We start from the raw sequence: 13929 nt of genomic DNA, 5'->3' as shown, positions 1-13929 counted from the left end.
CCATCACATCCCCCTACCCATCCCCTGATACCATTCTGGGCCCTCCTCATCTTCACTTACCACTTGCCCCTCCCTAGCACGTCTGAATTTGAGACCCGCTCAGTCAAAAAGACCTATACAATCTCATTTACAGATGTGTAAGAACTGAACCCTCTGACAGCCAGTCTTGTAGCCTAACACACGACTACCTTCCCATTTCAACCATCATCAAGAGCCAGAGTCACCTCGGCTCACATCACACTATCACACAACATCACAAAATCTCTTCACCAAAATTACTCAAACCTTATCAAGTCTCCACTGAATCCCCCCATCACTCTATGTATAAACCCACTATATCTTTCAGCAGTTGCTTTTTGCATAACTGCCACTTAGCAGTTAAACACTGTCTTGAGATTTCATAAAAAATCAAGGACTTCAACTGTGACATCATGTTTGTCACCTAAACCTTGTTCAATTATACCCCATTCAATGTTCTGCCCTTTCCACTACTCAATACTACTCAATTTTATGCTAAGAAGACAAAGAAGATGGGGATCCAGCGGTCATTCACAGAAATTCATTAAGCTGCAGGCTTCTACCATAAACAGTTTTCAGTCCTTCAAATGAATATCTCTGGAAATCCCTTTCAACTCTGCTGCCAATCTCAAAGAAAATGTAATTTATCGCCTACTGGGCCAAATAGACCCCTTCGTCAAGAAATGCATGTAGTTGTTCATATCCCATATAATAAGCCAAACAGCATCATCTTCCTTTCTGACTACAATTTTCACTGGGGCATTGAGGGCAACAAACAAATGGATGACTTCTACTTCTTTCTCAGCAACAATGACCCCTGACAACACTGCCAGGAACCCCCACACTGCAACAGCACCCCTCTGGATCTGGTTATTGCCAGACATCCCCACCTAACAACCACTGATCCCAACTTGGTAGACTGGCCTGACAATCTTCTAATCGCCTTTTCCCACACTAAAACTTCAGTTCAAACAAAGAAGGGAAAAGATGGTTCAGTGGCACAAGCAGCATTGACATCAAGGCCCTTGCAAACCTGGCTACCCCAAATCCTGTTTCAGTTGTTCCCCAACTTGATATCAACGAAGCCACCAACAAATTTAAAAGTAACAACTGTATGGAATCCTTGATTTACAATCCTCTAGAAGAAATGTAGCAGACTCCAACCCCTCCATACGTTGGCCCTCTAAAGAAATCTATGAAGAAAGGCAAAATCTCAAATATTTTTAGAAAGTATGGAGACAATCACCATCCACTTTGAGGCTGACTAAGCTGAGATCTGTGAAAAAAGCTAAAAAGAACACACCTTTAGAGTGAAATCATCACATATCAGATCTCTCCTGGACACTGGTAAGAATAGACCTTAATTACTATTTGAAGTAATCAAACAGGCTTTCAACTATTCCTACCATATTCCACCCAAGTCGTCAAAGGCCCTATGAAACAGCTTTGTGGAACAAAAAAGTCAAATACCTCTCTGCCAGCCACCACAGACTATAAAGCCAAGGAGAATTATTTTTTCAAAGCACAACGTCCATGTTCCTTTTTCTCCCTGGTTTCATAAGCAGAACTACTTCTGACTATGTCCAAGGTACAACTATCAAACCATTTATGCAATGCCATCCTTGACACCATCAGTAAAGTTCATGACAAAGAGCGTCTCTCTGTTTGGTTCAACTTGGTCAACTATTCCCCCAAGCAGTCTAAAACTATCTAAAAGTTGGCCAATTTTCTCGTCTTCTAAAAAAAACAATAATTGGAACCCAATGACTGTAGGAACTACTGTCCAGTGTCCACCTTTCCATCCTTAGATAAGGTGATTAACAGTTGCATAGACTTCCAACTGTCCTCTCAGATTCACACAAGCAATCTCCTTAACACGCTCCGGTCTAGCTATAGCTCCATGCATGCAATTCTGCAGATTGCTTCTGACACTCTCTGTGTCCTTGACACTGGAAGTTTGTGTCTTCTCATTGATCTCTCCTCTGCATTTGACACAGTCAGTCAGCATGCTCTGATTAATATAGTGAAACATTGACTGAGAATTGAACATGTAGTGCTAAACTGGTCCCACTCTTATCTAACAAAATGCTCCCAAGTATTACAAATTGGGAGCTCTGTCTTGAAGCAGCCATTTCGGCTGCGCCAAGGAGTCCACCAAGGCTCAATCCTCTCTTCATCTATCTTGAGCCTCTCCGTGCGACACTTAGGACCTCTGGGATACTTTTCCACCTGTACATCGACGATGCCCAATTTACCTGAAGGTCCCAACCAACTCTCGGACTATATCACCCCCCTATTCAACTCTATAAGAATACAGTCATAGATGTTGTAAGGAAGGGCCTCCTTTTGCATGATCACTCCCATTGATTTTTTAGATGATGTTGTTAATTTTTAGGCTCTATATACTAGGACTCTGCTAATCAGGCCCCAGTGCATGTCCTCTGACATCTAAAAGCTTGTCAAATTGGTTAAAAACCATTATTGGAACATTTAACATACCAATCAGTCCCTAGTATGTGTTTTATATATATATATATATATATATATCCGATTCAAGCTCCTGCTACGTCTCGATAGAGGAAAAGCATTCCAAGAAAGAGAAAGCCACAGGTACAGACCACTCCACAGCGCTGCAAATGAAATGCAAAGGTTGTTTATTGACTCCTTGTCGCCAGCATGACGCGTTTCGGCTACATCACGGTAGCCTTGATCACATATATATATATATAACCTACTGGCGGTTGCCAGTAGGTAGTTATAGTTAGGACCTAGTTTCCATAGGAAATCCGCAACATTCTATTTGAAATAACCTTGGCACTGGTCGACGAATACACGCAAAATTCTCCAAGAAAATGGCCTGCTCCGCTCCGCTCCTTCCCTGAAAGTTTGGGGGTGATTCGTAAAGCGGGGGCTGAGAAAAAAGGGGGTCCCAAAACATGTTTTCCCCATGCAATTTTCCAGAGGGACCATAAGCCAGGGTTGCAGCCCGAACGGCTGAACGGAATTACACCAAATTTGGCGAAAAGGTAGAGTTCGGTTCGCAGATTACCCTTTTTTTAAAATGGTGTAAATCCATTCAGTAGTTCCTGAGAAAATCAAAAGTAAAATAATAGATATATCTATAGATGAAGTACCGTACTCTGTACTGTACTCTGTACCTTCCCGAGCACGAGCTTCATGCTAATTGGCTGTCAACACTCCGAACCAGGAAGTGTTGGCAGCCATCTTATGCCTCGGTAGAACCGAGGCACAAGAAAGCAGCGAAACAAACATGCAAAACACGCAAAGGGGGCAGGGTAGAAACACCCTGACCCACTAGGCCTGCTCAGGGGGTCCCACAAGGACCCCCAAGGCCCCAAAATATATATTTATTTATTTTTAAATCATGGGGTACGAAGTACAGTACTCTGTTCGGTACTCTGTACTGTACTCTGTACCTTCCCGAGCGCATACTGGAGGTTCTTGGTGGGCTAGTTGGCCCCCAGGGAACCCCAGTATGCAAGGGGAATTAGTTCCCCCTCTGCAAACGCGCCAGGGGACTGCGTTGCAGAGAGGTGTAAAAAGGGGCATGGCCTCATTACACCTCTCTGCAATGCAGCCCTCTGGCGCATACAGGAGGTTCCTGGTGGGCTAGTTGGCCCCCAGGGAACCGCAGTATGCAAGGGGAATTAGTTCCCCCTCTGCAAACGCGTCAGGGGACTGCGTTGCAGAGAGGTGTAAAAAGGGGCATGGCCTCATTACACCTCTCTGCAATGCAGCCCCCTGGCGCATACTGGAGGTTCCTGGTGGGCTAGTTGGCCCCCAGGGACCCCCAGTATGCAAGGGGAATTATTTCCCCCTGTGCAAATGCGCCAGGGTGCTGCGTTGCAGAGAGGTGTAAAAAGGGGCGTGGCCTCATTACACCTCTCTGCAACGCAGCCCCCTGGCGCATACTGGAGGTTCCTGGTGGGCTAGTTGGCCCCCAGGGACCCCCAGTATGCAAGAGGAGTTAGTTCCTCCTCTGCAAATGTGCCAGGGGGCTGCGTTGCTGAGAGGTGTAAAAAGGGGGCATGGCCTAATTACACCTCTCTGCAACGCAGCCCCCTGGCGCATACTGGAGGTTCCTGGTGGGCTAGTTGGCCCCCAGGGACCCACAGTATGCAAGGCGAATTAGTTCCCCCTCTGCAAATGTGCCAGGGGGCTGCGTTGCAGAGAGGTGTAATTAGGCCATGCCCCTTTTAACACCTCTCTGCAACGCAGCCCCCTGGCGCATACTGGAGGTTCCTGGTGGGCTAGTTGGCCCCCATGGACCCCCAGTATGCAAGGGGACTTAATATCCCAATTTAGAATGCGCTACGGGGCGTGTTTGCACAGTGGTGAAGGTAGGGGGCGGGGCTTGAGGTGATATGTGTGCAAACATGCCCTGTGGAGCGGTTTGAGTTGGGGAATTAATTCCTCTTCAATCCAGAGGTCCCCTAGGGGCCAACTAGTCCAACAGGTACCTCCAGTAAGCGCCAAGGAGCTGCGTTGCAGAGTGTTGTAAAAAGGGGACGTGCCCTTTGAACACCTCTCTGCAACGCAGCTCCCTGGCGCATACTGGAGGTACCTGGTGGGCTAGTTGGCTCACAGGGGACCTCAGGATTGAAGAGGAATTAATTCCCCAATCTAAAACGCGCCACAGGGCGTGTTTGCACACATGTCACCTCAGGCCCCGCCGCCTTCCTTCACTATTGAGCGAAATATTCCTCTAAAATCAGCCGAACTACGAATTCCGATTTACTCACCTGTTATCAGGAGGGACCTCAGTGCTGCATCTTTTAGCCCTCTACTGATCCTGAAAAGTAATTCTAACCATACTAACAGTAACTTGAATTTCCTTCCATAGGCTAACATTGATTGATTTCACTTGGAAATCTTTTTAAGTGGAGTTTTGGAACTTTAAAAAATTCCTCTAAAATCAGCTGAACTACAAATTCCGATTTACTCACCTGTTATCAGGAGAGACCTCAGTGCTGCATCTTTCAGCCCAGTACTGATCCTGAAAAGTAATTCTAACCATACTTACAGTAACTTTAATTTCCTTCCATAGGCTAACAATGACTGGTTTCACTTTAAAAAAAATGTTAGTGTGGAGTTTTGGAACTTAAAAAAATTCCTCAAAAATCAGCCAAACTACGAATTCCGATTTACTCACCTGTTATCTGGAGAGGCCTCAGTGCTGCATCTTTCAGCTCACTATTATTCCTGAAAAGTAAATTTAACTGAACTTACCAGTAACTTGAATTTCTTTCCATAGAATATCATTGTCTGCTATATATATATATATATATATATGTATATATATATATATATATATATAAATTAAAAAAATATAAAATAAAAATAAAAAATATAACAATTTCAATATTTAAAAAAAAAATCTCCATTTATATTAAAAATATGTAATGTATTTAAAAAAATAAAATATATAAAAAGAAATACTTTAAAACAATGTAGTAAATTAGTATAAAAATATAACAATTAATACATTTAAAAATTATCATTTACAAAACCTTTGAAATTCACTGAAAAAATCATAGGTTTCAGCCACCTTATAGTTAAGAATTAGCATTTAAAAAACCTTATAAATTACCTGAAAAAACCATAGGTTTCAGCCACGTTATAGTTAGGAATTAGCATTTAGGAAACCTTAGAAATTCACTGAAAAAAACATAGGTTTCACACATGTTATAGTTAGCTGGACATTTCACTCATGCAAAACCATTGAAATTCCCCCGTTATAGTTAGTTCAGCGAACTATAACTCGCGCACCTGCAATGCACTGCTTATGGTGTCACATATTACATCACTCATGACATAGTCAGTGACATCACTGATGACATCTCAAATGACATCACTGATGACATCATCCTTGTGAAAGAGTGGCAGACCTCCTCTCAGCGTAATATAACCTTTGATACACACATTCAAAAATAGAAACTACAAATTTCAAAACAATGGAGATACCAATACCAGTTACAACAACCTATTCAGTAATTCCAAAATCTACATACACATCCACTCGATCACCAACAGTTCTATATAGTCACTCATACATGTACTCACTCATCATATGTACTCATACACCTATACATCCTGTTACACACCGATACTCATCCATAGAGTTACTCACACACATACTCACACATGCAAATAAACTATCAAACATCAATTTACTTGCATATACAGCTATACACACACCACTACATTTACTTCTACAGAAACGTACACATACTTACTCTCTTAAACAATCACTTATAGAAACACATACTTATTTATACAGGAACTCTTCCAATCTCTCACTCTCACATATACTCACTTATATACATCAATACTCACATATACTAGTTTAAAACATATGTACTTACTAATAAAGACACTGAGACAGTCATTCACTCATTAACACACCCATACACACACTCATCCACCCATACAGTCCTGCACACATGCTGTCTTCAAACAACATACAAACAGTGAGACACTCATTCATGCATCTATCTGCTAAGTAATATCCCCCACCGAACCATACAGACACTCATATTGATACTCAAAAAACAAACTATTAACCCATATACACACTCATGTAGCTACTCACCAATCCATGCAGCCACTTATACACAAAGTGAGACACTGATACAGATATTTAAATATTTAAACATTACTCGTTAATACATGTATTCACTAAGAAAGAATTATTAAGTCAGTTATACAATCAATTTTACAAAAAAACCCATCTATTTAGACACTTAAGGCCCGATGTAGGTAAACGCGATTTTCCGATTTCAAAATACCGAGGCGGGCCGAATCGGTATTCTGAAATCGGAAAACGATATGTAGGAAAAAAATACCGAATGAAAACCGAATCGGTCGGCATCGGTAATGAGAATCGGTACGTTCCGATTCAGCTCGTTCCGAATCGGAAATTACCGATTTGGCCAACAACGAATCGGAAAACACCGAATCGGCTCTCATCGAATCGGATAGTTCCGAATCGGCGAATACCGATTCGGTAAAAGCCGATTCGGTAAAAACCGAATCGGCAATCATAGACCCATGGCGAAAAAGCCCATAGGAATGCATTGCATGAACCGATTCGGCTTTTACCGATTCGGATAATACCGAATCGGATTTTACCGATTCGGCTAATACCGAATCGGTAAAAGCCGATTCGGCAATAGGCGATTCAGCCAATGAGGTGGCTCCCCCTCCCCCACCCAAACAGGGAGTGGCAACCCTGGCAGGTGCAGACAATTAAGAAGTTTCTAGAAGTTACTGGAAAGCCTGCCTGAGCCCAACACACAGTTAGCAGCAGTGGGAGAAGGAGGTTGCAGACTGAACAACAGCAGAATGGCAGATCAGGCAGGAAGCCAGAAGTCCTCCCAAAAGAGGAAGCCCAAATTCACCACCACAGAACTGCAGGTGCTGGTTGAGGAGGTGGTGAGGGTGCACCGCCAGCTCTTTGGCAGGCTGTCCCTCAACGTGCCAGACAGCACGAAGAGGAGATTGTGGACCGACATCGCACAGAAGGTCAATGCTGCTGGAGTCACCCCCAGGTCCATTGAGGAACTAAAGAAAAGGTTCTACGACCTCCGCAGCCTCACGAAGAGGAAGCTGGCCGAAATCCAGAGGCAGGCTGGACACACCGGAGGAGGCCAGAACCCGGCGCCACCCCTCACCGAGCTGGAGGAAATTGTCTCCAGCACCATCGAGAGGGCGAGCATCGTAGGGATCGGGACCCTGGACAGCACTGCGATGGCCACAGCTACAGGTAAGAAGCATGCGCATCATGACACACCCTACCAGACACCTCCCCATTAGACACAATGCATAGGCAAACACCAGCACTGTACTGCCACCAACATACAAGAGACAAGCATCATGGTACATGTAGTCAGCAGAAGTTAGCCAGATATGTCAGTGCAGAATCACAAGACAGGAAACAGTGTGACACGGTGTAAGGAGATGCAAGGACATGTGGAATGCCATAATTGTACTGCCTGTAATACATCGGCACTCAGTTTACAAATGCTTCTTTGTACCTAGGGGCACCATCAGGCAGCACCACTGTGGCAGCAGAGGGAGCCTCGACATCTACTACTGCAGTGGCAGGGCCCAGCACCAGCCAGCCTGGCCAGGAGGAGGAGGATGAGGATGAGGAAGGAGACACCACAGGGCTTGGAATGGAGGGAGTCCTGGTGATTGATTTCCAGGCAGTGCACTCCCCAGTACTGCCCAGCTCACCCCCCTTGCAATTTTCACCATGCAACTCCCCAACAAGGCAGACCATTCCGCCGACAACAGCTCCTGCCACAACCGTGGCCTTGCCACCCGTCCTACCTGTCCTGGGAGCAGGGGCACCGGGACCGGCCAGCACCACACCACCACCAGTGGCACCCCAGCCCACTCAGCAGGCCGGAGGCAGCAGTGCCAGACGCCGTGCCACCACCACCACCACCACCACTGCTGCACCAGCACGGGAGGGCAGTGTGTTCCTGGGCCTGGAGGGCCAGATGGTCAAAATCCAGCGCCAACAGGCCAGATCCACCATGGCCTGCCAACGCCAGCTCCTGCAGCACAACCTGCAGATGGGGGAGTTGGTGAAGGGGTTCCAGGCTGTTGTGGACAGCAACAAGGAGGTGGCAGCAGGGTTGGGCAGGCTGACCACTGCCATCACCCACTCCTCTGCCAGGCAGGAGGAGCATGAGGTTGCGCGCAGGAGGGATGCCCGGGTGCTCAACCGGGCCATGGCCCGCCTTGCATCGGCGACCGCCCAGCTGTGCATCCGAAGCGCAAATCAGGAGTCGGTGCAGAGTCAGCAAACGGCTGAGCTGACCAGGGGGATGGCCAGAATCACCACGGCCATGGAGGCCATGTTAATTTCAAACGCCGCCTCCAATCCTGCCCTGGACCTGGGTGATGCTGGAGACAGCAGCAGCCGCAGCAGCCCGGCCAGCGCTGCATCAGAGCCAAGGAGGAGCACCAGGCGATCCGCTGATGCTGCAGGCCATTCGGAGGGGGCCGGGGGACACCCCAGTGGGTCTGGAAAGCGGGCCAAAAAATAGGCTGGCAAGGGGGGATGATCATACCAGGACCCTGGACTTTATTTGTTTTGACAGACTCCATTTATTAATGCACTTCAGTGATGTAACTGTGGTGCATCACTATTAAAAATTTTATTTTCCAAGCAACATTTAGCTGTCTTTGCATCTGTACTCAGTCAGAAATAGTTCTCAGTGATCTCCTCACGTCTGTATCTGCCATCACATGGCGTACACACCCCAGCTGGCTGTGTCAGTGGCACAGCTTCGTCGTCGTCATAGTCCTCGTAGTCAGACAACTCCACCTCAGTGCCCTTCTTGACCGCAAGGTTGTGTAACATTGCACATACAGCTATGATCTTGCAGCAGGTGATGGGGGTATACTGCCTTGCACCTCCACTCTTGTGCAGGCATCTGAATCTACTTTTCCAGATGCCAAAGGTCCGTTCCACAACATTCCTGGTGCGTATGTGGGCCCGGTTATACCTCCTTTGGCTGGGTGTGGAGGGGTTGAGGTAGGGGGTGAGTATGAATGAGCGGAGGGCATATGCACTGTCGCCTGGAAGAGAAAGGGGTCACATTAGACACATGCATACATGTATTACACCTACCTACCATGTGTTATGGGGGTCTGATGATGTGGCTCACCTAGGAGGTATCCTTCTCCAAAATCGCCAGCCATCAGCCGTGCATATATGCCGCTCTGTTGGAATATATAGGAGTCATGGGTACTCCCTGGAAATTTTGCTACCAGGTCTGTGATGGTGCACTTGGCATTGCAGATCACCTGCACGTTGATGGTGTGTGTCGATTTCCGATTGCGGTATATGTATTCGGTGTCCGCTGGTGGGCAAATCGGAATATGCGTGCCATCTATGCAACCGATGACTTGGGGAAAGTGTGCCATCTGGTAGAAGTCCGCTTTGGTTTGTAGCAGTTCTGCGTGGGTTGCAGGGAATGAGATGTATTGGTCCATCCTGTCTATCATGGCGTCAAGGAATATGTGGAAGAACCTTGACAGGCTGCTCTGGCTCACCCCTCCTGCTGCTGCTACTCCACTTTGATAGCTGCCAGACGCTACCAGGTGTAGGCTGCATAGCACCTGGACGTGCGCAGGGATGGCGTGTGCCCTTGGGGTGTGGTGGTCCAAGTATGGCTTAAGGTCCCTGATGAGCTCAAGTATGGTGTCAGAGTCCAGCCTGTATCTCTGTAGGATCTCAGCCTCAGTGAGCATGAACAGGGTTATCCTCTGTCTGTAGACCTGTTCATTTCTTAGCCATTCCCTCTGTCCTTCCTGCTGTAGCCGTAGCCGCCTCGCAATGACATAGAAAGCTGCCATCCTGCAAGTTGCAATGCATTTTGGGACTGTTTATATGGGTTGGAGTTGGTTACCACCTGATTGCAATCCATGGTAAATACCGAGTGAATTCTACCGATTTTGAGCCGATTTCGGTGTTTCTGTGCCTCCCTACATCTCCCCAACTGTTGGAATCGGGGAATTTCCCGATCGGAGATTCATACGAATCGGCATGTTTTCCGATTCGGTTCATGTCCGAATCGGTATTTCTACCGAATCGGTACATGGACCGAATCGGTGATTTCCCGATTCGGTGTCACTAACGAATCGGTAGTGGGACCGAATCGGTGAATTCCCGATTCGGTGTCACTAACGAATCGGTAGTGGGACCGAATCGGTGATTTTCCGATTCGGTGTCACTAACGATTCGGTACATGGACCGATTCGGTCTTTGTCACCGAATCGGTGTTTTTCCGATTCGTTACATATCCGATTTTCGGTATGTACGTATCGGATCCTTTCACGTTCGGTACACATTCCGATTCGGTTTTCTATCCGATTCGTTCTGTTTTTGGTTCCCTACATCTCGATGGCTGTTTACCGATCGGTAAGGGCCAAAAATCGGTATTTTCGGCCGATACCGATCGGTAAAGCCCTACCTACATCGGGCCCTTATTTACCCATTTATTCTTCCGTCGACCTTTAGATATACATATATAAAAAATATTTATTTTTCAGAAAGAAACACATTCACTGGATGATGTCATCAGTGATGTCATTTGAGATGTCATCAGTGATGTCATCAGTGCTGTCACTGACATAAAAAGCGTATTTACTGTTTCCTCAATCTTGTTAGAAATTGTGTTCAATATTCCACAAGCTACCCTTTCTTGCCTGATATGTTCCTGTCCTAAAGTGTACTTGTCATGTGTTTATGTAGGATGCAGGATTGTGTCCCCCTGTATTGATGGGTTTATACTTTTGGTTTTGAAATTTTTGAATGATTAAATTGACTGTCCGGCTGGACACTCTTAATATAGCGCTGATTGGAGTCTATATTTATCCTGTTGACCACACTATTCCTTTTAAGTACGATTGTTATAATACTAAACTGTTACCAATGGTCCTTATCTACCTTTTGGGTTCTCTTGTGTTTTTGAAAATTTGGAGAATCATGCAGCTCATCCCAAAACAAGACGTAAAATAAGTTGTACAGGTTTTGGTTCTTTTCAGGGTTGACTACAGGTTCTCGCTTCTTTCAGACAACCAGAATCTTCACTCAGGTCCACTCTGAGCATTTCTACAGGCTGCAGCTTTCTTTATTACTGGTCACAAGAAATTAATCATACTATCCCCATCCTGCCAACCCTCGAATAGCTACCTGTTGAAGCGAGAGCCCCATTTAAAACACACACAAATGCAGACTGGAGTAGAGCCACTTCCAAAATGAGTCAGTGGTGTCCTGACAGTAAAGAAAGGACGCCATATTGTTCTAATGTAATGCTATGGGAGAGGCAGGCCTCACAGTAGTGATAACCACATGTGTGAGGTTTTCTCTACCAGGATATGTAAAATTTGAAAGTGCATGTTCAACTTGTAATTAATTACAATGCACCTTGCCCTATGGGCTGGCTAGGGCCTACCTTATGGGTGACATAAGGGATAAGAAGGGAGTTTTAGGCTTATTAAGGGGGGATTATATTGCCAATTCGAATTTTCAGTTTAAACCGCATACAGTCTGCAATGGCAGACCTGGGACATATTTTAAGGGGCTACATAAGTGGGTTGCACAATAAGTAGTATTTATTTTACAGGCCCTGGGAATGTGGTATACCACTTTACTAAGGACGTAAAAGTAAATTAAATATGCAAATCAAGTGTAAGCCAATTCTACAATGTTTTAGTTAGTGAGTACAAGCATATAGCACTGGTTACAAGTGGTAAAGTGCAGAGAGTCCTAAATTCAACAAAAACAAATTCAGACTCTGCAGTGTGGGCCACGTCCAACGACACCATTCACCTATAAGCCATCTTTAATCAGCAAAGTGAAAAGAGATAACTCAACCACATAGAGAAATAGACAAGCAGAAGAACAGAACCAGGAAATATGTGGTTAGTAACTAGGATAAATAGAATACCTTTTTCAGTAAAATAAGATGGTCCAATATGGCCCTGAACCAGCCCCCCAAGATGCTTTCAGAGTTGAGAGGCCTGGATTGACACTGGCACATCTATATCAAGGAAAACAAATTCAAACCAAATGGGATGAGTGTAGGATTGACTAGTAGCATACCTGGTAATCTGTGCCTTGACTGGGAGTGCTATAATCACCATATATTGCTTAGTGGGCTAGCCATAATGCTTTGAAACAAGCAAGAGACCAATCTAACTACCATGTTCTCAGCTAACTCTGGTCTGGTGAACAGTTAGGCCAAAATCTCTAAGTAACAGTTCCTTTCATAGTCCAATCTGGCGCCGACACGTACAGCCACTGCAGAAGACCAATGTTCTTGGGGGATGTCTCTCAGGGGCTTATTTATGAGAGGCCTGTGATGTCAAAGCATCATTCTATTAGACAATCTGGTGGAGCAAGCTTCTCAATCATATATATGAGGAGACGCAAACACGGCCTCATACACATGGAGTAAGATGAAGCGGTGCAAGTCTCTGCCTTGTCTTACTCTGCATCAAGGAGGCGTTCCATGGGCGCTGCAGTGGGTGTTCCTACTCAACACCAATGGATATTGATGCTGTCCCAGATTAACTTATTCACGTAATACTGGTGGAGTAACAAAACCGTACGCCGCCCCGGAGCAGGCATAACACGGAGAAGTATTATTATTTCCACTCATTGTTTCCTCTTTCCATGTGTGCTGCATTCTGCAGCACACATGGAAAGAGGAAAACGCCTCTGAGGATTGAACCTTGAACAGGAATAAACCTGGCCGAAACAGAGATGCCCTTACACCATGCATAAGGGTGCCTATGTTGGTGCTAGGCAGCAAATTGTGTGCCGGCATAGGGGGATAGGACAGGAACGCACCATATTTCATAAATACAGGGCATTCCAGCCCTTTCACATTTGCGTTGGGCAGCGCAGCCAGACTTGCGGAGCTGCCCTATGCCAATTCCTCTTAAATGAAGCATGTCGTTTTTGTATGTACTTTTCAGCTTTACAAAGGTGGAAAGTTTGGAAACAGAAATGACATGCATAAAAATGTTGTTTCAAGTGTGATGGGCGTAGAAAGCTTGTGAGCGTGATGTTGCTGGGTACATCTTTCATATAATTAGGACTCAAAGGGTATATTTATGGGACTGGTCGTGCAGGAAAAAGCACCAAGTTACTTTTCTGCACTGCCCTACGTCAAAGTGAGAGGGCAGGAATGTACCGTATTTATCAAATACAGTGCATTCCTGTCCTTTCCCCCTGCATTCGTGCAGTTTCAGCAGCCTAGCACCAACACAGGCACCCTCGCTCCATGTTGGAAGGGTGCCTGTGTGGTCAGCAGGATTGCTTTTGTGCAGGAAGGGGCACATTCCGGAACATACACAATCCAT

At 45.7% G+C, this 13929-nt stretch overlaps 2 protein-coding genes across 2 annotated transcripts in view; both read left to right on the top strand.

Moving 5' to 3' along the window:
* LOC147684242 (putative cation-transporting ATPase 13A4) overlaps nucleotides 1-13929 on the top strand; it is a 249194-nt gene that overhangs the window by 33383 nt on the left and 201882 nt on the right. The window lies entirely within an intron of this gene.
* Nucleotides 7297-9145, top strand: LOC147684243 (uncharacterized). Its single transcript, XM_086944645.1, has 2 exons — nucleotides 7297-7804; nucleotides 8080-9145. The coding sequence occupies exons 1-2, from the start codon at nucleotides 7384-7386 to the stop codon at nucleotides 9096-9098; spliced, it is 1440 nt and encodes a 479-aa protein (XP_086800771.1). The 5' UTR covers nucleotides 7297-7383; the 3' UTR covers nucleotides 9099-9145.

Source organism: Lissotriton vulgaris, chromosome 11 (assembly GCF_964263255.1).
Source record: "Lissotriton vulgaris chromosome 11, aLisVul1.2, whole genome shotgun sequence".
Taxonomy (NCBI): Eukaryota; Metazoa; Chordata; class Amphibia; order Caudata; family Salamandridae; genus Lissotriton; species Lissotriton vulgaris.
The sequence above is the reverse complement of the archived record's forward strand: the minus strand, read 5'-3'. Positions and strand labels throughout refer to the sequence as shown.

Bases quoted from the DNA above. Each gene is read 5' to 3' on its own strand.
- LOC147684243 (XM_086944645.1), top strand. From the start codon at position 7,384: ATGGCAGATCAGGCAGGAAGCCAGAAGTCCTCCCAAAAGAGGAAGCCC. The intron at 7,805-8,079 runs GTAAGAAGCATG...CTTTGTACCTAG, and splicing joins TGCGATGGCCACAGCTACAG to GGGCACCATCAGGCAGCACC.